Consider the following 25,651-nt stretch of genomic DNA (forward strand, 5'->3'; position numbering starts at 1 on the left):
AATTAAACAAATGTGTGTGTGTATATATATACATAATATATTTATAGATGAATATTAATTTGGATCCAAGAACCAAATAAGACCCAAGGTGGATCTTATGTTAAATAACATAGGGATCAGATCCATTCAAACCGAGCATGGGTGTCCCTAGATCTTAGACAGGGTTGGACTGGGCTCGGCTCAGTCGAGCCACCAGATCGCCCCAACCCCTGTGGTACCCCCTTGTGTTCTCTTTTTTGGCGAGCCGCTAGCAATGCTATTGTGCTCGCTGCTCCCTGAGCTGACCCAATTGAGTCAAGCTCAGTTTCCTGACTCGATTCATTTCAACTGAGCTCAACCAAGGCTGACGTAGTTTATCAAAACAAAGCCCAACTCGGGCTCCCTCTAATCGAGCCTCAACTCGGTTCCACTCGAACCGAACCTAACTCAGTCCACTCAAACTGAGTCTGACTCGATCCACTCGAACCAAGCCCGACTCTATTGAGATTATTGCTGCCCCCTCTTTAATTTTGGAGCTCAACTCGAGCTCAACCAAGCCGCTCTTCCTTTGGGTTTGTTTGCATTATTGGCTCGGTTCAGACGAGCTTAGATCAATTAGGGTTAAGCCCCCCTCCCTCCCCCCCCCCCCCCCCCCCAGCCCTGTTAGTGAGCTCGAATCGAGCCTAACTAGGTTTGATGATAACCAAGGCAGCTCAATTCAAACCTTCACCGAGACCAGCTCAGTTCACTTCGCAACCAAGCCAAACTCAATTTGTTCTTAACCGAGCCAACTCGATTTAACCAAAACCAAACTTAGCTCAGTTTGACCAAAGTCGAGCTCGGTTTGACCAAAGTCGAGCCCGGCTTGACTCAACCCAACTAAGCCCAACTTAGTTCTACCTAACCGAGCCCAGCTCAATCCGGTGAACTCGAAATCAGTTCGGGTTTGACCCTGATGCCATCATAGTCATCACCTCCACCAAAAAAATATGTTTTTAACCATCGCTTTTGCCGCAGTTTCGCAAAAAGAACTTGAACGCTTCGAACTTGTGCATCCACGAGTTCCCATACCTCCAGTACAAATACTAAGGCACGAGCAAGCTGTCACTTACGCATAAATTTGTCAAAAGGTTGTACCTTTTATGAGGTAGGGAAAATACATGTGATGACTATGGTTGTGCAATACTAATATAAGTATTTCTTATTTACGTCGAATATATATATTATATTATTATACATATATACATACATATATATGTATGATTTATTTTAGTATGCAATTTTGCGTATTAATATTTTATTTAAATTATATGCACATTTATTTATGATGACATTTATGCAAACACTAATTTCTTAATTTATGCGTGCATTTGTTTGCGTACGTAGTTTTATGTACTCTTGTTTTATTTAAATTATGCACACATTTATTTACGATGGTATTTATGCGGATGTTGCTTTCTTTAAATTATGTGTGCATTTATTTATGTATGCATTTTTGCATATACTTATTTTATTAAATTATGCATGATTTACTTACATATGCACACTTTAACATGCATAATGTGTTTTAATGCTCTTTTCAAAAAACATGTGCAAGATTTTATATTTGCATGCATCAAACATTTTTAATTATCGAACTTTATGAAACATTAGCCCTGAGTGGTTCGAATATTAAAAGATAGTTAAAAAAAATAAGTTTGATATGTTTCAAAAATATGTAATTGAATTTGTTTTTGGACAAGCAAAATACGAAACTTCGATTACGTTGACCCCAGTTACACGTACTTTAAGTTTTTCGATATGCATCGGGGAATAACTTAGTTCTACCTCGACTTGAGGATCAGGATATCGTTTTAATAAGCGAAAATATCTTAGAATACCCTTGTTGGTTTTAAAAAAGAAAAGCATTAATCGTTTCTGAAAACTGAGTTGTTTATCATCATTGTATACTATAAGACATGCGAGATATGCCCGTACAGTAATGAATGAGTCAAGGTTTATGGAAAACCTCGTAGTGCAACAATGCACCATTCCATAGGAAAATCACATACAAATTCGAGGATCGCCATCACAGACAAAGTGCTCGATTAGTTTCAAAATCAGAATATGGTGAATGAGTTACAATAATAACAAACTTGAAAACCTACCCAAAACAGGTAGATGATGCCTATCTAAGCGAGGCATATGCCAAATGTGGTAAAACTCCTTAATAATAGAGAATCTCATAACTCATTCACCCATTATGCCTATCTGGAGATGATAGTTGGTATAAACTTCAATGGACAAGTTGTTAGCAACTACGCTTTATGAGTGACAATAATTTGGTGTCCTTAGTCATCAGAGCTAGAAGACATGGCTACCAATTATTATCCTAAGTGATTGATCCCATAACTTCTGCAAAAGTTAAGACACATTCTCGTTTATTTCAGCATTTGAAAAATTCTTTTTTGATTTTTATATTGTCTCCTTTGGATCACTCTTCGCTAGTCATTCGGGTTATCAATTTATATAAAATAATAAACCCCCGAATGGTCTCAATTGTTTCTATAATTTCATCATGTAAGTACCTATAGGTAGGTAAATATCGAAACAAAGACATGATGCACACACTGCTTGTTTGAAATAGAAACAATACTCTGCTTATACAATTTTGTGAATCGTTCAATTGCATGTGATACAATATTTTTGAACCATGATTAATACTTGTATTAGTTCTGTATAACTACGTGACATCATTGTACCTACCAGGCTTTCATGAGTCTGACTCTTTTCATGGGATCCAAGTGACAAGTAGACCACTGTTATAGGTGATGGTGTGATGATGTGGTGATGTCAAGGATTCATTGTTCACTTCTTAGCACTATGAACTTTTATATAAAATTATTTCTATCTAAACCTTGGTTTGAATCTTTATAGTTTTGAATGAATGTGCAGAAATACAGACCAAAAATTGAGACATTTGGGGACCCAATCCATTTACTAAATATTTTGCTTGTAACTTGCCCGGGGTTCGCTAACTTGATCTTTTCGAACCAATATTCCGCTGAACTATCGGTTTAACTTTGAAAAAAGATTAACTACAACATTTAAATTTTTTCTTAAATTTTACAAGTTAAAAATTTTGACGCGTTACAAGTGGGACGGTGGGAGTGGGAGGGGATGCGGATGTGCTAGCTTGACATGGAGGGATGGGATCCAATGGTGCTCATCTCAGGGAAGATTCCTCCAACGATGCTCATCGAGAGAGAGAGAGAGGATCCAATGATTCTCGATTTAGGAGAGGTTTTGACTCAACATAGAGGGAGGGGATCCAGCAGTGCGGCTCAGGGAAGGCTCGGGCCTCCGATAATGATGATCTAATGCTGAGGCGGTAGTGTGGTGGGAGAGAGAGAGAGAGAGGAGCATGCAAAATAGGGAAGAAGGGTAAAAGGATAACTGAAACCTCTTTAAGCATGGCTATTGTTGGCCGTTGGATCTTATTAAGATCCAGCGGCAAGTGCAACTGCACAGTTACTAATCTCTCTCTCTCTCTCTCTCTCTCTCTCTCTCTCTCTATATATATATATATATATATATATATATATATATATATATATATATATATATATATATAAAGAGTGAGTGAGGGAAACATGCTAAATGGGTTTTTCAGGCTTTTTCATTTTATTTTTAAATTTAGACTGTACAAATGTGATTTGCCACTCAATTTTATAGGGATAAGCTCTTGTAGCGTTTGATTCCAATGCATGGGTGGGTTTTTATAAGGTTCAAAAATCAACTGTTCAAAATCTTTTGTAAATTTTTTATGATTCAAATATCATTTTTTTCATTGAAAACACATGCTCTGTGCATTGATGCCTAGTAAATCACCCATGCCAAACTTATCTCTGGGACCAGAATCATGAAAGAAGCATGTCTTCCTCACTATATATATATATATATATATATATATATATATATATATAGAGAGAGAGAGAGAGAGAGAGAGAGAGAGAGAGAGAGAGAGAGAGAGTAGGGCATTGTTGTCTATGCCCAACCCATCAAACAACTAGCAGCTAAAGGCTGACCAATCTAACGGTCAACATTAATACCTTATCAACCCCACATTTTCTTTCTCCACTTTTCAGGTTTTCCTAGATAGGCTCGTTTGTCGATTTTGTGCAAAATAAGAGAATTAGCGGCGGTTCTTGACCGCCCTGATTTTACTCAGAACGAGATCGTGAACGGGATCAGTGGTGCGTGCTAGTCCGTCAAACACTTTAGGGGTTACTCTGTGTGTGTATGTGTGTGTGTGAGAGAGAGAGAGGTGCCCCAAAATGTTTGGGACGTGCATTACATTGCATGGTGGGCTAAATTATTTGATGTCAAGTACAGGCACTTCCAATCCCAATGAGAGCCCTGCATGAAACAACTTGACTGTAACGGTCAAGCTGCTTTTCACCATTTACGGAAAGGTGCAACTCAATTTGGTAGTTAATCTTATGGACTAGGACTAGGCTTTTCACTCGTGGCTCGGCTCATAAAGAGCTCGGTCAAACTTGTAAAATAGGCTCAGCAAGCTGAATATGAACAGTAGGTGCTCGGGTCAGCTCGACTCATATAAGCTTGTTAGGTAATAATAGAAGTGTCAATGGGTCAGGTTTGGTTCGGACGCAGGTGAAATCAGACTCAAACCTCATTTAAGATGATAGTACTGGGTCTAATCCGACCCATTATAAGAGAAACAATACCCAGATCCTACAAGGATGATGTGAACCAGACCCAGACCCAGACAATACAAGATAAAATAGTATTTTTTACATTGAAAAATTGCTGATCTTAATTGGAACTCGAGTCGGGCCTGAGTCTATAGTATGAAATTTTGCAAACCATACCCGAATACATTGATCAGACCATTTGGGACTGACCCGAATTCCAATCGGGCCTTCTTATTTATCACCAAACCCTGATCCTATAGGGTTTGGTATGGATCGGGTCCTGTTCAAACCCAACTCATTGACAGCCCTAGGTAATAAGAAATATATTTTACATGTATTTTTTTATAATCCTATTTCTTCCCGCTCTAAAACAATGTATGTTTTCTACAAACAAGCCAGCTTGAACTTGGTTCATTTAACTCAGACTGATTATGAGTTGGAACTTGGCTTGGCTTGCCACAAGAATGACCCAATTCAAGCTCGTCTGGTTTACCAGCCCTAACTAAGACCACCAAAAAAGGGGGCGGCAAAAATGAGATATGCATTTTAAATAAATGTCTTAGTGATTACATATATCATCATCAATACAAAATTGCATTGAGTCATATGTTCTTTTACCCAAGAAAAAGTATTTACTAATATTAATAGTTCAGTATATATCTAATACTCTATCCGAGAGTTATCAGTATTTATCAAAAGAGGTTTCTATATATTAACGTAATACTAGTGGATCAAATGACAAATACATGAATTGAGCAAGAGATTGCTATTAATATATTGTATAGTTTTTGCTAGGGGTGGCAATTTCTGACACGACCCGCCAACCCGCCTCTTAGGTGGGTTCGGGTTGGGCTTAAGCCAACCCGTTTAATAAACGGGTCGACCCGCGTAACCCGTTTATTAAACATGTCGGGTTCGGGTTGGGGGTATGCCAACCCGCCAACCCGGCTGACCCGTTTAATAAATGGGTTAGGCGGGTGGGTCGACCCGCCAACCCGACCCGCCAACCTGACCCGCCAACCTGAAAACCCGTTTACCCGACCCAACCCATTTATTAAATGGGTTGGCGGGTCGTGTCGGGTTACCCGTTTATTAAACGGGTCGGGTTCGTGTTTGCCACAGTCAACCCGTTTAATAAACGGGTCGGGTTCAGGTTGAGGTATGCTGACACGCCAACCCGACCCGATTGCCACCCCTAGTTTTTGCTCATGGTGGCCATCCGATTTGCATTTTAAAAAGCTCAAAAGTTAACAAAACCACGTGGCATTCATCCAAAATGCAAACAGACGGCCACAATGTCAGCATGAGCAAAAACGCTCATTTTCAGCTGCTTCCTCCCACAGGTGCCTCTTCCTCAAATGATATTATAATTCTTTTAAATATCCCTTCATTCCCTTTTTTGGTCTATCTATATTATCTTAGTATTAGTTAGTGATCCCAGCTCGAGCTAGGCCGACAAACTTTTTTCGTGTTATGCCTTGGTGCAAGGCAGGACGCTAATGAAAAAAAGTTAAAGATCTCGAGAAGAAAATAATCCTATTTGACCATTATACACATAATGACAAATGTTTTAAACGGCAATTTCTCGTTTCTCAAAAACTTGCAAGAAATTGATTTTTTTTTTAAATGTAGTGTTTTTTCGGCAAAATCTTGGCAATAGAAAAACAAATTTAAAAATATAAAATTTATTTTTTATAAGAAAATATTAATAAAATTTATTTAAAAATAAAAGTACATGTTTTTTTTGCGATAAATAGTTGTTTAAAACGTAAATATCGCGTTTAAATCATGGTATTTATGTTTTTTCATAAATCTCGTGAGATTTTGAAAATCTCTCGAGAAATTGCCATATATTATCACGAGATTTTCATAAATCTCGTTATATTTGTCACTATGATTATACATTGATAACATCAGAAAATGGAACAATCGTGAATTTCGGGTAACCGAACGAGCCACTGAAGTAGCTAAAGTAATGCTAAATTCTGGCAATAAAATAGTTCTTTAGCAGGTCTATTGATAAAGATCAATAATTTATTCTCATATGCATTGACATTCCTCTTTTTTCATTCTATGTGGTGTAGTTTTAGCAGGAAGGAAAGATGGGAATGAAATCACAAGAATCTCGGCCTAAAAAAAAGGGGTTATGGCAAAATTGTCTGTTGCTATAGACTTGAATGAATTAAGCCTTGATTTGGAAACCTACCATCAGCCAAAGTACTGCACTCAAATTTCACCCACCCAAATTCATTGCAGTGTGAGGAGGGTGCAAAATTATGTGATTCATATAATCATATGACAAACGTTGCATCACTATCATGTATGCATTGGTGGTGTTTGGTTTACAACGGTAATGTTGATTTTGCTAGTTTCATAAATCAACAAAATTATGTAAGATCCAAAGAATGGTGCAAATAAAAGGGGAAAGAATAAGATAATGGTGAAAATCAAACGCCAATGAATATGGAGATATGCTGAGCACTGATGACATAGGCATAACGCCCCACGTCTATTGGAGGATCCTAGGGCTGTAGATCGATAGGGTTTGAATCGTATGATCCAGCCTGACCCGAACCAGAACATCTGGGTATGGGCATAAAAATGCTGAATGAATATTATTTGGGACAACACAAACATGAACCGAGCAATATGTGGGTTAGTTTTGGGTTATGATTTTTGTAGGATACCTAACTTAACAAAGTTTGGAGCAGGTATTTTATATTTTCAGTAAAAATAAGCTCCTTAAGTTATATGGATCCAGATTTGAGATTTCATTTCCTTGACCCGAGAGCCCAAAAATTAGTTGAGCAGGCTTGGGGTTGGATATATCCAACCCGTTGACGACCCTAACAGGTACATGTGCATGTCAAATTCCTCAAGTTGTTTTAAATTTCAACCAATGTTATCCCTGCATTGATTTTCTTGAGAATCACCCAAATTGGTTTTAAACTTGTTTTAATTTTATGATAATTATGCTTGCTTTAATTTTATGATATTTATTGGGTATTATATTGTTTAGGCATGAAATGCACATTTTTTAATTTGGTTGGACCCTACAAGCCATTATTTACTTTATTTTTTTTTATTTTCCTTATTCTAGATAATTTTCTTTTTATAATGATGTTTTGAATTTGATTAAAATCAACAATTTGAAGAGGCCGATTCAAAAACAATCTGATTCGATTCCCGCTGATTTTCTCAACTGTTTTGAAAAATGATTGGGTATAAAAACTGATTCTACAACATTTGTTTCAACTTGCAACAAAACAAAAAAGCTAATTAAGAGAGCATTTTAATCACTTTATTTGACTAAGCTAAGGTCAATTGACTGAACCGTTTTAAGACCAAACATCTCTCTTGCACATATTATAGCAGCTAAATACAATAACCGAATGAGTAACTTACAGCAAGCCTCTTAACTTATTGGTTATTTACAAAAAGCGACTTGTAACTATATTGAATATTATACTTTTACAATTTATGTTTCAAAAGCACGCTTAATCTTAAATCTTTACTTTGGCCCTTGTTTAGTCAAATTTGGGATGTCAATGGGTCGGATTTAGGCATTGCCTAATCTGACTTAATCGGATCTGACGACCTATTGGGATTCAGAATCAATCGGAGTCAGATGAAAACAGATAAAACCAAATCTGGAACTGACTAGTCTAAAACCCGTTACTTACACTTAATCGGATTCATATTCAGATTTCAATACAAAATTAATACTGTGTCCGAATCTAGTTTTTTAATAGGATCTGAATTTGGCTACTGAATTGGATTAATCAGAACCAGATTCAGGATCTGGTATCCGGTTACATCTGAGCCGTTGACATTCCTAACTCAAATAAAGTGACTGAGATGCCTTTATTTGTTAGTCAAGTCAGGTCCTACCTTTACAAAGCAAGCCATCCAAGCAAGTTGGTTTAACATTTGTGATGAACAAAAAAAAAGTGCCAGTATTATGGGGCATGCGGATTATTAATGAGATAGGATCAAGTTAGAGGCACATCTGAGGAAGCTTTGGATGCCATTCATTCATGTGATGAACAGTAATCCAAACACCATGGATGGATAGATTACCTCTCAGATGGGTCCCACAAAAAATTTCAGAGCCATTCATCTTGTAGATGAACGGTGGGTAAAGCACAAAAAAATGAATGGCTGAAAAATAAGAAAAAATGGTAGTGTTTGAGTTGCTGCTCATCTCATGGATGAACGGCATGCAAGAAATATCATCAAAGTTGCCTCTAACCTGATACAGTCTCGTTATTAACATGCTACTTGACCTCTTTCCACGAGACCAGGCAGGTATCTGAAATGCTATTCATAATGTGAGCAGTTGAATGCAACAAACGAAACGTTGGGTGGTTTTTTCTAAATGTTGAGGATTTTTTTTTCGTGCATCCCTTAAGTTAGATTTTTTTTTTCTTTTCTGAAAAAAAAGGAGAAACATATGGCGAATAAAACAAAGTAATTAAATAAGTCAACACAAAATTATTGACCCACTGTTGGGCTTTTCCATGGTGCTTCCCCAGATGAGATTTCCTGCGCCACCTTGCTTGAAGAGATCTTTTATTTTTTTGACGAAACATTAAAAGAGAAAAAATCTTAAACGCAATGTCCAAGAGTAAACGTAATAGACACGAGTCTTCAGTGAGAGAGAAGGGTTCCCACTCCCAGTGGAAGAATACATGGTTGTAACCTCCACAAACGTGCCAAAAAGTGCTCTCTGATGGTAATTTCCCTCTCATGTCAAAAAAGGAAGAGAGGATACGAAGTTGGTATCTGAGTTTGTCGCAGCAACAGCAACAAGGAATGCCATTTGAAAGAGAAAAGGCTTTGTCGGTGGGTCAACTTCTGTTTTCATCATTGGTATTATCTGTTCTAAATGATTCCTATTAGTTTGGTGGGCGTGAATGTGGAGATTCTTCTGCAACTTGGGTACCTTGTTGTGTAGCTGGTGATGAAGCAGGTAATAAGAACCACTCATTTCCTTTTACCTTCTTGTGGAGTGTTATATTTTGTTGGTTCTTCTTATTGTTGTGATTTGTGGTGAATTTATGGATGTTATAGTCTTGTAAAGCATGAGTGGGTTGCGGGTAGCTGAAATTATTTAAGAGTCGTTTCACTTCAGTGGTTTTCAGTTTTGTCATTTAACTTTTTGCCAAAAAGTGGTATCCTGGTATGTGCTTCTTAACTTTTTCTCCCCTTCAATTCTTTGGCTTTTGCTTTTGTTGGAATTATGTTTTTTGAGCTTGATTAATTGTAGATAGTTGGAATTGGGGTTGAATTAGTTGGGATTTAGCCTTAAGTTTAATTAACTAGGAAGTTTGCTTCTTCATCCTATTTTCCTTTGCTTTTTTTAACATTTTTTACATATTTTTTGATTTTTTTTCTATTCTCAAGCATGGATTGATTATGGGTGTCAAAGCCATAACGGGGTTTAGTTCAAGGTTTTGAATTTTGGTGGATTCAGTGTTAGGTTCGGTTAAAACTAGCCCTTTTATGTGCTTCTTCTTCTTCTTTCAGTGATTATGATTTTCAAAGAGTGAAAATATTTTGGGCGGCAGTTGTGATTGAGCTCTAGTAAAAGATTTTGAGCTTTTGGGGAGTTATTCTGAAGATTAATGGACTAAAGTAATAAAACTTCCTTTTGTTCTTGCTTTTTGTTTTTCGTTTTTGCTGCTGCTTTGCTTTTTGTTTCTATATGCTAGTTCTTTTGTATGCTTCTTTTCCTGCTCCTAGGGATGTAAGGTTTCAAATGAACTTAATTAACAAAGGGGGTTTGGAATTATGATATTCTGCCTGAGGTTAACGTGCCTTTGTAACGTGGTAGCCTTCTTCCTGCTATTTTTCTTCTTTTTCAGTTCTGTTCTTCTTCTGATCCTTTTCGTTATTTTGATCTTCCAAGCACTAAACTTGTGTGCATGATTTTTTTTCTATGTATTTGCTCCATGGACTTGAAATTTGAGTGGCTACATGTATTAGGTTTTATCGGTTCTTATTTTATATTAATTTTGATTGGTATCATATGTCAGTGGTGAGCACAAACATGGTTTCTATGTATATTTCATGATTTACTCTCACTCTTCCTATTATTCTTTTCGTATTAAAAGAACTTTGTTTTTTCAGGATTCCATCTCTGCCCATTGAATTTGATTTTCCTTCTCCATATGGGATGTCGAAAATTATGGATTTTTATGTGCACACGTGTTTTTTCCTGTTGCTGTTTGTATTCATATATTATATATGTATTTAGTACGACAGTATTATTATTTCTTTAGGAAAATTTTGAAAAGCTTTTGTTCAAATTTTAGCCAAGCTGCTGAGTGTAGTGTGTTCTTTGTGGCTAAAGAAATATAGTGACCCAAATAATAAACATTTTATTCTTTAAGTTTGGTTTAAATCTTAATCATTTTGGTGGTTCTAAGGTGCCCATTTAAGAATGGTGAATTCTGATTTCTGGGATTTGTTTACTTCACAGATGAGATTGTCACCCTAAGATATTCTTGGTGTCTTCCAAGGTTGAAATGGAAATTCATGACAATGAGGAGGACAATGTACTTGCATTGCCTAGTTCACCATTGACAATTGCCATTGCTGTCAATGGAAGCAGGAACAACAAAGATGCTCTCAGGTGGGCACTGGAAAAGTTCATCCCTGAGGGGAGAACTTTTTTCAAACTCTTACATGTGCGTGCAAAAATCACAGTGATCCCTACACCAAGTAAGTGATCCCTACACCAAGTAAGTAATCCATGTTTAAAATTAGTTTTTGTTGTTATCTCCAAATTGTTTGTTCTCTTCTTTCTAATCTAATCTATTTATGCGATTTCATCTAATAAAATTTTGTGTTCTTATTAGTAGTTAACAGGCCAAGCTTGAATTCTTGTTTCCTTGATCAATCAAAGAGCAGTTAAGGATCTGTATTTGGTCAAACCTACGAAAATTATTTTATCTATGCATTTTTCTAATTCATACATCACATAATTTTCTTATTGCAAATCTCTCTCTCTCTCTCTCTCTCTCTCTCTCTCTCTCTCTCTCTCTCTCTATATATATATATATATATATATATATATATATATATATATATATATATATATATATATAGTGAGTGGTCGGTGCATGATCACTTTTGAACATGTCCAAAACGAACTTCCGCTGAGCGTCGATAGAGCGTGTGATGGACGCTCAGCGGAAGGGTTTCTGCGCTAAGACTTTTAGCGGCGACAAAAGTCTCCGCTAAAGGTCTCAAACCTTTAGCAGCGACTTTTGTCGCTGCTAAAAGTCTCATTACAACACCTTTAGCGGCGACAAAAGTCGCTGCTAAAGGTGTTGGTTGGTGGAACCGCGCGCGGAGCATCCATCACGCCTGTGATGGACGCTCCGCGTGAGTTTGTTTTAGTCATGTTCAAAAAGTGATCATGCAGCTACCACTTTTCCTATATATATAGATTATATAACATGTAACTCTATGCATAAACATGTGAGTGAGAAACATTGTTTGGACTGTAAATGATTCTATCCATATGTATATATGTTTATTCCATGGTTGCATGTCCTTATTTGACCTAATCTTTCTTCGGTTTTGTTATGAGGCTTCATATCCTTCAAAATGGACATGTTTTAAAACTTTACATCAGTGTTTCAAGTATCATATTGTATTGTACAATATGGTATGATAAGTATCGTTACTTTTGGGTTTTGTGATACGATACACACTCGTATCGTGATACGAGTGTATATTGTACCCGTATCAGGTGTATCGTACGATACACTTTTGACACACTTTAAAAAAGCCGAAAGTTACTTTTTTCATTTTGGGATTTAAATGCCTTTTAAGGGCCGACTTCTCCATTTGTTTAGGGGCCACTAGAAGTGCATTTCCACCATTTTTTCACCCAAAGAAGTGGGTTAAAGTAAAAAAAAATGCATTTTCACTATTTTTGACTCAAGAAAATGGGCTAAGGTAAAAAAACTTTATTATGAGTAAAATTACAAAGCTACTCTTTAAAAAAAAATCGCCTTGGGGGACGCTGCCCCCCTACAACCCCCCACTAGCTTACTGCGAAGTTGGATCCGCAAAAATTAAAGATTTATATCAAGGTAGAAATCGGACTCCACACTCCTCCAACAAAGATGGCATAAGATTATCCGACATAGCAATGGGGCACTCAAGTAATGAGTGGAAACTGATTGAAAATCGAGGGCAATTGCTGTCATAATATTTTTGTTTATGTAATATGAAAATATGAGTCTTGTGGCATGTTCTTAATTGCAAGATATTTAATATTTTGCATTGTTCTTGTGAGATATGCATGCAATATTATCTATGATTTTATATTAGTTGATGTTTGGTGATGTCTTATTCCACTCATAGGGACATAAATACTTCATGTGTTTTTATGGTTGTATTTTGTGCAATTCATTATTGTTTCATGTGATATGATTTTTTTAGAATTTTTGCTAATTTTTTCTGATTTTTCTTTATTTTTTAGATTATTTGAAATTTTTTTATTAAAAATTTACAATACGTTTACGATACGATACAGTGTTATTTTGGGCCTGACCGATATGGGTAAAGATACAATACTTACAACTTTGATTTACATTAATGCCCAAGTAACCACGGACATGATGACAAAATTAGGCATGAGCATCATCGACTTGGCATAGGACTAGCCTTTATTGCTAGGCATATTGTGTAACGCCCCAAAAATCCAGACTTGTAACTTTTTAGAAAAGTTTAGAAAGCATTGAAATCATACAATAATCAGAGTTTAAATAATACTTCAGCGGAAAATGATATTTTTAAAACCACAAGTCAATGGATCTTGAGCACATTACAGCGTAAACTTTCCTTTTGTCAAATCCCGCACAACCATTGAAATCAAATGGTTTAGAAACAGAATTTCAATAATTGAGAATTCGTTTGTTGAAACCAAGAAGAAGCTTACTAAAACAGTTTTATTAACTCACGGTTTAATAAAAGAGAAATTTTGAAACACACTTTATACCAAATTTACCAACATGTCCTCAGGAGCGAAACGTCAGGGAAAAAGCTCTATCTTGACCTCATCACGCCATCGTGTCATCGCAGACTGTATTACCTATCCAAAACCTGCCCATAAAATGGGTCAGTTTCACTAAAAACTGGTAGGTGCACAGACAGAACAATATTGAACATAATTAAGCAGAATAATTTAATATGTCAAGTAGATAGGCAATTATATAGCAATTTAATTTCAACAGATTCACAGAGCAACGACCATGAGCACAATGCTAAAATTTTTACAAGCATTTTATTGGCACAAGTAGGCTAACTATTACAAGCAAAGCGCTGCACAAGAAAGTTAACTAGCAAAATACAATGCTTCATCAACCACACACACAATTCCATAAGTATTGAACCTGTTGTACACTATAACTTTCACACGTGCATGATTGAACATATTATGTGATCAGATTTAAATTATGTTTCGATATTAACTGGCCAAGCGGGTACGCACAAGGCACGACTCTAGAAACAGCCTAGACTGATCCGGGGGTTTATTATGCTATGTATTTTATGATAACCCGGATAGCTGACTGAGTCCGCACCTAAGGGGACGGTCGGTGACCAAGAGAGAAATCCCCAAAGCAGCATAAATAATGGATGCATCCCAAACATGGAGAGCTACCACCTAGGATAATTATGGTAGTCTCATTCCCCTAACTCCGATGACTGGGGAAGCCGAGTCTTTTGCTCGTAACTGCCATTAATGGTCTGTCCATCGAAGTTTTGTACCTTCCTGTCCTCTCTCCTGACAGGAGTCAGCGATTCGAATGAGTACATCAGGGGTAGTTAACTGAAGACTCATTCTACATACTCTGGTCTTTCGACCCACTCGAGTATCTTGCCGGTGAAGGCGAAAACATCACTTATTTAGGTGATCACAACATTTTGTTATTTGCGCTCATCGAGGTTGCCACAACCTACTCATCCAATCATCGCAACGTACAAAGACGTACTTGTCAAAAAGTACGGTCGTACATGTCATAAGTACGACTACGATGAAAGGGATATGGTTCCACAAAAGAAACCCCAACAGATGTTATCTGCAAAAGAATTAATACAACACAGCCTGGCAAGATAAATCTTGAATTCACTTCAACAACATTTTTCATATTTCATGATGCAAGGTCATCTCGGATCTCTCGTCCGATCAACAAAGTACTTAACATGTTGTGCATGTCTAAAAGTACGCCATACTGAACCAGGGAGGTCTGTGGGCTTCTCAAAAGGAATACCCAACACACAACTTCATAACAATTCAAAGAATATAGGAGTGCTCATTTGGCACGATTCATCCTTAAAAGCCATAATGCCACATTAAGTCATTCACACAAGACACAACACTATCAATCTTACATCCAAAATTTATCTTAGTATCGACATGTTATACTAGATTGATACATAAAGAATGGGTCCTTCAACAGAACCCCACTCATTCATATGCTCATGCCCCTGATCGGGGTTATTCAAAATGAGCCGCAACTTGAGTCAAGGTTATAAAACATTTCTCCCAAGTGTGTGGACTTGGGAGGGGCCAAATGTGACTTCGCAATCCTGCAAGACTTAATCATACTTTGCAAAAGTTGTGCATTTTGAAGAGCCCTGGGTTTGCAGAAGGAAATCCTCTTTAAAAGAACTATAGTGCACAAGTGCAACTTCTGGTGTTTTGAAAACAGGTGATAACAGGATAGGCACAAGACTACATTTATGTAAGTACATATTTACCATGAGTGTGAGCATATGCAGGTTATAACATGTCAACAAACAACTCTCGACTTGCGATGCCGCACATCGAGGGAAAAGCACATAAGTAATACATGAGGTACCAACACCATACATTGACCACTTAGACAGGCAAACACATAAGGTCATAAGTAATACACGAGACACAAGGTCGTACCTCACTCAAAGGAAACATGCAGGCAAAAATGGATGCAAGCAAACAAGGGCATATGTATTTCAAGAAATACGAAACCACACCTCAAATTCATAAACACTACGCAAAATAATAATCGAATAATGAAATTGTACATCCACCCATAGAAAGGTACAGGCAAGTATACATGCGAGCAACTTAGGGCATAAGTATTGCAAAAAGTGCGAAACCACCTTCAACACGTAAGCAAATACACAAATTACTACTCGAAGAGTAAAACCGTACATCGACTCATAAACATGGAGACAAGAATAATAAGTCACGCAAAAGCAGTATAAATCTAAGTACAACTAGCATAGACATTTTAATTATTTCAACTTAATTAGATCTTATTGCCCCTTGTGCGACTTTACCCTACCTTGGGATGTCGTGCAACTGCGTACGCCTACGCGTGAGGATAATATGAGGGTTGAGTCGCAGAGCACGAGCGAGACCTGTTGCGTAAATCTGCAAGAGTGCGAAACATTTAATTAAGCTAATTTAATTAATGGTGCGATGAGGACATGGGTAGGTTTAGGCGACAGGCACTGCCGAAAACAGCAAGGCGGTAGGGGCCCTCGGCTCCTTCCGACAGAACAATAAAATAGCAGGGGCTTCAGCCCCTGCCTGACGAGGAAGCGAAGGGCAGGGGCCTCTGCCCCTGCCAAACAAGGTCACGCATGGCAGGGGCATCGGCCCCTACCTGACAAAACAGCTGACAGGGGCCTCGACCCCTGCCTCACGAAGGTAACAAGTGGCAGGGACACTGGTCCCTGCGTGCCAGCTCAGAATGGGAGGGGTTTCGGCCCCTGCCAGACAGAATAATGAAGGGCAGGGGTATCGACCCCTACCCCGCAGAACAGAGAACGGCAGGGGCCTCGGCCCCCTTGCCTGAAGAACATGATATGGCAGGGGCCTTGGCCCCTGCCTGACAAAAATAGGGAATGGCAGGGGGCCCAGCCCCTGCCTGACGAATCAAGGGACAGCAAGGGCCTCGGCCCCTGCCTGCAGAACCAACAAATGGCAGGGGCCTCGACCCCTGCCTGACAAAACCACGGAGCCGCAGGGGTGACAAGCCCCCTGCGTGCCGAGAAACAAGAGGCAGCAGGGGGGATATCCCCTGCCCTCCCAGAAGCCAAGAGGCGGCAGGGGCGAGCCCCTGCCAGCCCAGCAAAACAAAGGGCGACAGGGGCATCGCCCCTGCCAGCCGGAAAAACAGGAAACGGCAGGGGCATTGCCCCTGCTCACCGGAGATTGAGAGGAGGCAGGGGCTAACCCCTGCCAGAGAGAGGGCTCGGGACGGGGGTGACAGGGGGCAACCGACCTCCCGTCGGTTTCCCTATCACCCACAGGGGTGAGGAGGTGCCGCAGGGGCCATTGGCCCCCCTGCCGGCACTCCGGCGAACACCCACAAGAGAGAAGGGGACGACAGGGGCCCTGTAGGCCCCCTGTCGGGTTTCCAATGGGCAAAGAGGGAGGTGGGAGGGCGCGGCAGAGGCCGTGCGCCGCCTGCCGGCGTCCTGGCGAGGTGACAGAGAGAGATGGGAGGGGGAGGAAGAGAAGGTGGAGGCTGCATACCTGGAAGGAGAGGAGGCGAGGTGGCTGGCGGCGTGCGCAGGGAAGGAGGAGGCGAGGTGGCTGGCGGTCGGCGGCGTGCCGGCGAGGTTGTCGCCTGCAGGGAACGAGAAGGGGGGCGGGGCATCGTTCCTCCCCTCCCGCAATGCTCTTAAAGAGCTCGGGGAGGGGCGACAAAAGGGGAAACCCCGATGGGTTTCCCAATCGGGCCGAAGGCGCGGTGGGGGGATGCGGCGCACAGGGGGGTTTTGTTTTAAACAAAACCTCTCCTGCATCGGGTTATGAAACCCTATCGCAGGCGAGCTCGGGTCGGGTCCGGACCCGACCCGGCCCGGGTCCGATTTTTTTTTTTTTTTTTTTTTTGAAAAACGTGGGTTTTACATATTGAGCTTAGGTCATGGTACAAATATATGTATCTGGATTCTGAACATTTTATATATCTGCCTATCTGGGCTTTTATCATGCCCGGCAATCTAGGGTTCAACCAGAGCCTTGTCCAACCTAATTAAACATGACTATTGCTTGCTCCCTAAAGGCTAAAGTCCTTGATCTATCACTGAATTTATCCTTTATGATCATGTTGCTTCATGGACACCCTCATTACCAGTGTAGCTAATGGTTAACAAATTTTTTTGTTCATATAGTGGGAAATTCCCTTCCTATTTCAAAAGTTCGGGAAGATGTTGCTGCTGCATATAAAAAGGAAATAGAATGGCAGACAAACACAAAGTTCCTTCCTTTCAAGCAAATGTGTGCTCAGAGACAGGTATAACTTTACCCTATGCCCTGTTCACGTTGTAACATGTTTACTAAGTGTACCCTTCAAAAGTAATGTGTGATTTTCAAGTTAAGATGCAATCAACATTTTGTGTTGTAGCTTTCTTGTTTCTCTTGATTTGGACTTCAAGCAATTATTTGAGGACTCAGCTAGTTTCTCTCACAGTTCTTCCAAATCATCTTGACTTGTTGGGTTATGGAACCCTAGATGGCGAGATATAGAGGCTGTCTCAGGTAGACTTGATAACTTGACCTAGACGGACTTGGACCAAGTGTGCTTGAGATAACCTTTTTCTATTTATTTTACTTCACCAACTTTCTAACCGCCTGAAATTTTTCTTTAACATCAATAAATGTTGTTTAGGATGGCTTATTTTTGCATGTCAGCTTCCAGTTTACAGAAGATGATCTTTAACTATTGGATTCTGGCATCCAAGATGTATCTGTACTGCAAAACCCTTGTTTCATTGTCTTAAGTTTTCCTGGATAAGCAATAAAACAGTGGTTATATTTATAGGTGGAAGTAGAGATCAATGTGATTGAGGCAGATGATATAGCAGATGCCATATCAGAGGAGATTGCTAAATCTGAAATCAGTGAACTCGTTATTGGATCATCATCTAGAAGCATAATTTCAAGGTAATGTTTTTTTATGAACGTGCTTATATGTTTAGCATCTAGTAGTGAATTCACCATGTTAGCAATTCATGTTGATATATATATATATCCCTTGGCAAAATACTATATAATTTGTTACTGTGGCACTGACAACTGATAAATCACAAGTCTGATAGTTAATCATGGCAAAGAAGATTGCATCATAAAGTTTGTATAACAATTATGATGTTGTATGGAATGGATAAATTACTGAAATGATCAAGCCTGACAGCTTAGAATCCAAAAGTGTATGGTAGTTGTTACATAGATTTATTAGTGATATATGTATTTTCGTGACTGATGTCACTTCCCCCCCCCCACCCACCCACCACCACCACCACCACCACCCACACACACACACTTTTTGTACGATTTTATCTTTTTTTAGTACACTTGGTGTTAAATGCTTGATGAAATTATTGTAAACTAGCTGGTCTGAGCTTGAATTTTCAATCTTAGTTCTTCAATAGGATCTGGATACTTGACACTACAAACTTTTTAAAGGTAAATAGTAATTTCAGTTAAAGGGGTATTCATGTCTTTTGGATGCTTATGACGTGAAGGATATAGGAACCATGATGATGAACATCCTCTTACATTACAACTGAGATGACTAGGGTTGTTTTCACTTGTGGAAGACAAATAAAGGTATGTATTTTCAACAAGTTAAAGACCTTGGCTGTGAAAATTATTGTGTTCCTATTTTCAAGTGGATCATTTTTTTTATTTCTTGATTAACATGTGCTTATTGATGTATCCAATGTATTTATTAATCTAATTTGGCTCAATCAATTAGTTCTTCGATAAAGAAGAAGGGTTTCTGTGCTCAGCTATCTTTTGTTTCAGGAGTGAGAGTTCAAGTCTTTTAGAGAGCTGATCCAATCTTTAAATGATTTTTCTTTGATAAACCAGTATTAGAGTTGGTTTCTTCTTGGGGACAGGGTTAGGGTTATGGACATGTTTGTTCTCAAGGGGTTGAACTGCATAATGTTGAAGAAGACTCTTGATCATGCGCCAGACACGAGGCTTTGGCTGGGTGCACAATGGGTGGAAACATGTGCCACAAAACTCATTTTAGCATCAAAATTTAGTTTGAATTTTTTTATCAATAAATCCATTTTCAAGAATAATTTATTAAAATCATTTTCTGAAAAAAACATCATCCAGACAGGCCTTTGCTCATTATACATACATGATACATCTAATGGATTATTTGTTTATTTATTGTTAAATTAGTTATTTAAAATGTGACATTCCTACATGTATTTATGCTTGCTTTTGATTAAAGAGAAGTTACATTGCTTAGGAGATTCAGGCATCGTGGCCTATCCAAAAGAATATCGGGCTGTGTTCCAAACTTTTGTACTGTCTATGTCATTTCAAAAGGAAAGTTATCATCCATCCATCCAGCAAGTTTAGAGAGGAACTGGGGCTCTGTAGATGTGACTGACAGTTCCAGCACAATGACAGGTATAAATTCTTCATAAGACTGTTCATAACCAATTCTGTTGGCTTAATTATTCTAGCTGGTTCAGGTTCCATTTTGCCTATAAGTGTCCTGGCACTGAATCAGGCGACTCACCTTAGTCATGCATTGTCATTCAGGGTGAGTCACCCAAGTCCATCAGGTTGCTCCTCTGACTATCAACTTTGTACTGGTCTAATTTGAAATGAGTCACCTGGTGCAAGGTCAGGTCAAAGGATCTCTAACACTGCCAGGGGTTTTTCAACTGGTAGGACTTGGGCTGGAACAAGGCATCCTCTAGCAACATTGAGATCTGATTGAGTAAATTCCCAATCCATTGCCCGTCATACTAAATGCATATTCCTAGCAGCAGGCAGGGATACTAATTCTGTTATTCCTATTAACATCATGATTCCAGAATGGAGTGTTGTATACTCGTCTAATGAGCACATTCAGTTATATCCTCCGTCTCTGTTGGATCAGCGTGATCAGGCCCTTTCAATTGTAAACCAAATCATTTCTAATGGAAGGCCATGTTCGGTTGACATTGATCATTCTAAGAGTTCATCTCTGCCCAACACGGAGGATTCTGTCTCTCTCAGTTCTGGATATGCAGAAACACATTGTCATGTTGCCATTTCTGCAAGTGATAGAAGCTTCCTGACAGAGACCTGGTCAGGGATCTCTGATCAGGCATCTACATCAGATAATCAAACAGATACCTCCTCTGTTGGACAGGTAAGACGCACCATCAAGGATTGTGACACTAGTTTGTGTTCTGGGAGAAGATGAAGATGTATTCATTCAGTTTTGTTAGAAGTCAATTTCAAGACAAGCTACAGTAATTTTATTGTACCTTTTTCTGACCGACTTATGTATGTGTTGCATCTTTGGGCAGTTGGATCTGAATATTGAGCTAGAGAAGCTGAGAATTGAGCTTCGTCATGTTCGTAAGATGTTCACTATAATTCAAGAGGAGAAAACTGATGCTTCTAAGAAGGTAAAAAAATGAACAAAAAAAAAAGAAAAATGTCTGGTGGTGATTCTGAATTTGTGATTCCAACCCCCCATTTCATTCAACATTCACATAATGGAACCAGTAGCAAGTGCAATATATAAAGAATTAAATGTCATGTTGCTTTCTCTTTTCTTTCAATTAGGTGACTGAGCTCAGCACTCTCAAGATGAAGGAAAAAAACAAGCTCAAAGAGATTAGTTACAAGGAAGAAATAGCAAGAGAACTTGCCCGACATGAGAGAGAGAAGCGTGAAGCTGCTGAAAGAGAAGCTGAATTTGTAAACCAATGTGCAAAAAGTGAACTTCAACAGAGAAGAGATGCTGAGATTATTGCTGCAAATGAAGCAGATGAGAAGCATAAGCTGGAAAACTCACTGGAGAAATTGGATCAGCAATACAAGAAGTTTTCATGGGAAGAGATAGTATCTGCTACCTCATCATTCTCTGATTCACTCCAAATTGGAGCAGGTGCATATGGAACTGTCTATAAGTGCAATTTGCATCATACCATGGCAGCTGTTAAGGTCCTTCAATCAAATGAAGGATACAAGACCAAGCAATTCCAGCGAGAGGTATTAAATATTTTGAAGATGAGTTATGGTGATATATGTGTGGATAAGGTAGAAAATAAGCAAATTTGTCAGCAAGAAGCTCAGTTTCAATCCACTAAATGCTTACTTGAGCTCAAAGAACAGGTTTGACAAGAGGAGCTTGAGCCTGTTTCTGAGCTCAGACCTATAAACACACTGAGCTGAAGCCACCTGGTGCTCAACTCAGCATGAGCTTAACTCAGTGCTAGGTATATTAAAAATAAAAGATACATTTCTTCATATAGATGGTTTTGACAAGAATATATTTGTTTTCATTGGGGGACAAGCTTATTTTTAGTCCAGAGATAACAAATGCAACTATTGTATACATATTAATAAAATTTACAATAGGCAACTAATTTTTTTTATATTTAAACATATTAAAGTCAAATCAAGCTGACTAAAGCTCATCCAGTGTTCAAGCAAGCCAAGTTCAACTAGTAGAAGTCAAGGTTAAGCTTGAGCAGGCCATAGAGGCTGCCGAGCTATGGCCTGCTGAGCTGAGCTTGAATATCCAAAGCTCGACTTGGTCAGCTTGCTTACAGCTCCTTGCAGGGTTATGAATTGGCTTTACATTGGCAAGTAATTCTAATAACTACTGAAAAACAACATTAATCAATGCTGGTGGGCTTAATTTCACTGCATGGTTGTGGCATTGTTCCAGTATATGGGTGGTAATTTTGACATCCATTTTTGCTCTTGGAAAATCATATGACGAAAACTCTGGTAAACAGTTCAGCTTGTATCATATTAAGCCAGCTATTATCACATACAGAGATTTAAGCAATAACAATGTTGAGATCTTTGGAATTTATCTTATATATGATATGGTATCATGCAACTTGATGGTCATTTTTTTTTCTTGGTTTTTCAGCTTGAGATATTGAGCAGAATTCGCCATCCCCATCTGTTGCTGCTTCTTGGTGCATGCCCTGATCATGGTTGCTTGGTTTATGAGTTCATGGAAAATGGTAGTTTGGACGACAGGTTGTTCAGAAAGAACAATTCCCCACCAATTCCTTGGTTTGATCGCTTTCGAATAGCTTGGGAGGTAGCATCAGCTCTGCTTTTTCTCCATAACTCAAAGCCAAAACCGATTGTTCATCGTGATCTGAAACCTGCTAACATCTTGCTTGACCATAATTTTGTAAGCAAAATTGGTGATGTTGGTCTAGCAACGGTACTTCCTACAGATCATGCTACTACAGTATTTAAGAACACAGCTCTTGCAGGCACCTTTTGTTATATTGATCCTGAGTATCAGAGGACTGGTTTAGTGTCACCAAAATCAGATATATATGCACTTGGCATGGTAATCCTGCAATTACTGACTGCTAAACCTCCAATGGCTCTTGCGCATTTGGTAGAAACAGTATTGCTGGAAGATAAGTTGCAAGATATTTTGGATGATGCAGCTGGCCTATGGCCTCTTGAAGAAACACAAGAATTGGCAAGTTTGGGTTTGAGCTGCGTGGAGTTAAGACGCTGCGATAGGCCGGATTTAAAGATTGGTGTTCTTCCAATGCTAGAAAGATTGAAAGGGGTTGCAGAACTTGCACGTTCTTCCATGCCCAAAATTGAAATATCACCTCCAAACCACTTTATTTGCCCAATACTTCAGGTTGGTCACTTTAATTTCCTGTCGACTTTTTCCTGTCCATTCTTCCTTATGTTCAGTGAGTTCCTAAGTGTCTGATTTCCTGTTGATACATGAGATCCGGGGGGTAGTCAAATAAAAAAAATCCTAATGGATTTTCCCATGATTGGTGCATGTATTCATGCAAATTCATTAAGTTCATTATATATTGTGGAGATTCAGTTTGGACAGCCTGTGGTTAACGTTTCCAAGCTTTTTATCAAGGACTTAATTATCGCATTCTAAGTTTTTTGTATTTCATTTTTTTTCAAGAATTGCTAAGATCAAGTTACTGAGAAGTTTCCATGAAGATTTCTTGTATGGTTCTGTCTCAGGAAAAAAAAAGGAACTTTATTAATGTTCCAATGTTCAATTGATGATTGAAAGCTTTCTGTCCATGAAACCTAAATAACTGTACTGATTATGTTCATGGACTCTCATTCTAATTTGCATTCTTGTGTTGGATTCACTTGGATTAGTTAATCTGATGCAGGATGTGATGCAAGACCCTTGTGTTGCAGCTGATGGCTACACATATGAGCGAAGAGCGATAGAGAGATGGCTCAGCATGAATGATAAGTCACCAATGACAAATTTGCCATTACCCAGCAAAACCCTTATTCCTAATTACACTCTTCTTGCAGCAATTGTGGATTGGAGATCCAAAGGTTTGTGAGTCCATCATACGCTTCGAGGAGTGAGGCATGAATAGCTTTTTCTGATGTCCATTTGAGAGGATGTTATGCTACCATTATATCTGGAGTGCCCTTTCAGCAGAGCTCAAAAGTATGTGGATTTATGTCTGAAATTTGATGGCTGGCTTGAAATTAAGGGGGGGTTGCTTGAGTTTCTGGCATGCCAGAAAATGTAGAAAGGAAAGAAAGTTGTGTACAGGTATTCCATGAACCATCCATGCCTGATCGGGTTCCAACTGCAGTGAAGTCAGTCTAGTTCTTGATCCACCTCCAACTCTGGACCTCTGTCCCATTTGACTCGGGTTCAGTCACCTGTATCTCACTCCCATCACCAATTATTCAAGCGTTAATTCTTAGTTTGCCGGGTTATCTCATCCCTAATCGATGTTGGTTGCATCTGTAGTTTACTGAGGTATCATTGTCCTTTAGTTATGTAAATTATTGTAGAGAAAATGTAGAATCAAGTTATGTTTGGCGATCAAACTTGAGTTAAATCAAACTTTGTTGTTCAGTCCCTAAGTGTAAGCTATAGCATCAGTATTTTTTGTCTACTAAAACAATGAAGTCTTGAGTTCAAACATTCAGAGACAGATTTTGTTAAAAGGTAGAAATTTGTGTTGTTCAACTTGTAATTTTCTTTTTCTACCATGTCCTAGCTCACGATATGCATGTGGTTTCTGTGGTATTGGTGTTACTCTGATTGGCACTTATCAGATTAGTGTTTGTGACAGCTCTTCTCCCACTTGTAGTTGGTGGTTGGATGGCTTGAGTTACCCTTGGAATTTTGACACTAGTGAGTAGTGACAAACAGTGATTCCTCTTCTAGTTTGTGTGTTACAGGTGTATGATTTGTTCTGCGTAACCTCTGTTCAAATAGGCATACGTGCGCTAGTCTTCTGTTCTAACCGGTAGGCAATTAAGCCCAGCATAGTCCCCGGGGGTGGGGGTCCTAGCCTCAGAGTTTTATGCTGCCAGCATAACGACTGTAGGTATGGCAGGCTGAGCCAGCGCGACCAGGTCTTCGTGCAGGATGCGGTTTCTTCGGGTTATAAATAAATAAAAAAAAAGTTTTACATTCCAACGAACGTCTGGCCGTGTTGGGTCAGATTTCATTACTCTGCTCAAAAGCAACCAGTTTCATCAGACCTGATTCTGAATCAAAGTTATGGACTCGAACCCCAACTCAGTCTGGATAAGTGCACAAGTTTCTGTGTCACACCATATGGGTCACAGAGTTTGGATATCATGCTGGCCATATATATGGTATTGGGTCCAGAAACAAATTTGGAGAGTAAAAATACACAAATCTAAACATCAATCTGGTCATTGGGAATCCGTAGGGTCCTTTCAGAATCACCCAAAAGAAGATCCACAAAGAAGGCAAACACGATATAGAGGCAACCTCGACATATTCAAATCATAAAGGATGAAGCTTCTTAAACACTTCAAGAAAACCAACCCATCTCGGAGTAAAAAATGATGGGATGAATGTTACAAGCATTAAGGACAACAAATTTAGAGAGAGAGAGAGAGAGATTAAACTGGTTGAAGTTTTAAATTTATTAATCACTATTCATGGTAAAACTTAGGG

At 38.9% G+C, this 25,651-nt stretch overlaps 1 protein-coding gene across 7 annotated transcripts; it reads left to right on the forward strand.

Moving 5' to 3' along the window:
• Window positions 1-9,295: 9,295 nt before the first annotated feature.
• On the forward strand, window positions 9,296-24,692 carry LOC149813899 (U-box domain-containing protein 35-like). 7 transcript variants are annotated; one of them, XM_089991685.1, is made up of 12 exons: window positions 9,341-9,648; window positions 9,750-9,858; window positions 10,206-10,313; window positions 11,161-11,402; window positions 17,868-17,989; window positions 18,518-18,639; window positions 19,964-20,127; window positions 20,541-20,860; window positions 21,021-21,122; window positions 21,283-21,711; window positions 22,604-23,350; window positions 23,859-24,692. In XM_089991685.1, the coding sequence occupies exons 4-12, from the start codon at window positions 11,207-11,209 to the stop codon at window positions 24,039-24,041; spliced, it is 2,385 nt and encodes a 794-aa protein (XP_089847811.1). In that variant the 5' UTR covers window positions 9,341-9,648; window positions 9,750-9,858; window positions 10,206-10,313; window positions 11,161-11,206; the 3' UTR covers window positions 24,042-24,692. The 7 variants fall into 7 exon arrangements, with proteins under 7 accessions (XP_089847812.1, XP_089847810.1, XP_089847811.1 ...); XM_089991684.1 differs by lacking the exon at window positions 9,750-9,858 and having other exon boundaries at window positions 9,330-9,648; XM_089991682.1 differs by lacking the exon at window positions 10,206-10,313.
• Window positions 24,693-25,651: the final 959 nt, after the last annotated feature.

This window comes from Nuphar pumila, chromosome 16 (genome assembly GCF_984573655.1).
Source record: "Nuphar pumila chromosome 16, dmNupPumi1.hap1.1, whole genome shotgun sequence".
NCBI lineage: Eukaryota > Viridiplantae > Streptophyta > Magnoliopsida > Nymphaeales > Nymphaeaceae > Nuphar > Nuphar pumila.

Coding starts and splice junctions, on each gene's coding strand:
- LOC149813899 (XM_089991684.1), top strand. CDS start 11,207: ATGGAAATTCATGACAATGAGGAGGACAATGTACTTGCATTGCCTAGT. Junction 18,640..19,963: donor TCTAGAAGCATAATTTCAAG/GTAATGTTTTTT, acceptor TACATTGCTTAG/GAGATTCAGGCATCGTGGCC. Junction 21,712..22,603: donor CCAAGCAATTCCAGCGAGAG/GTATTAAATATT, acceptor TTGGTTTTTCAG/CTTGAGATATTGAGCAGAAT.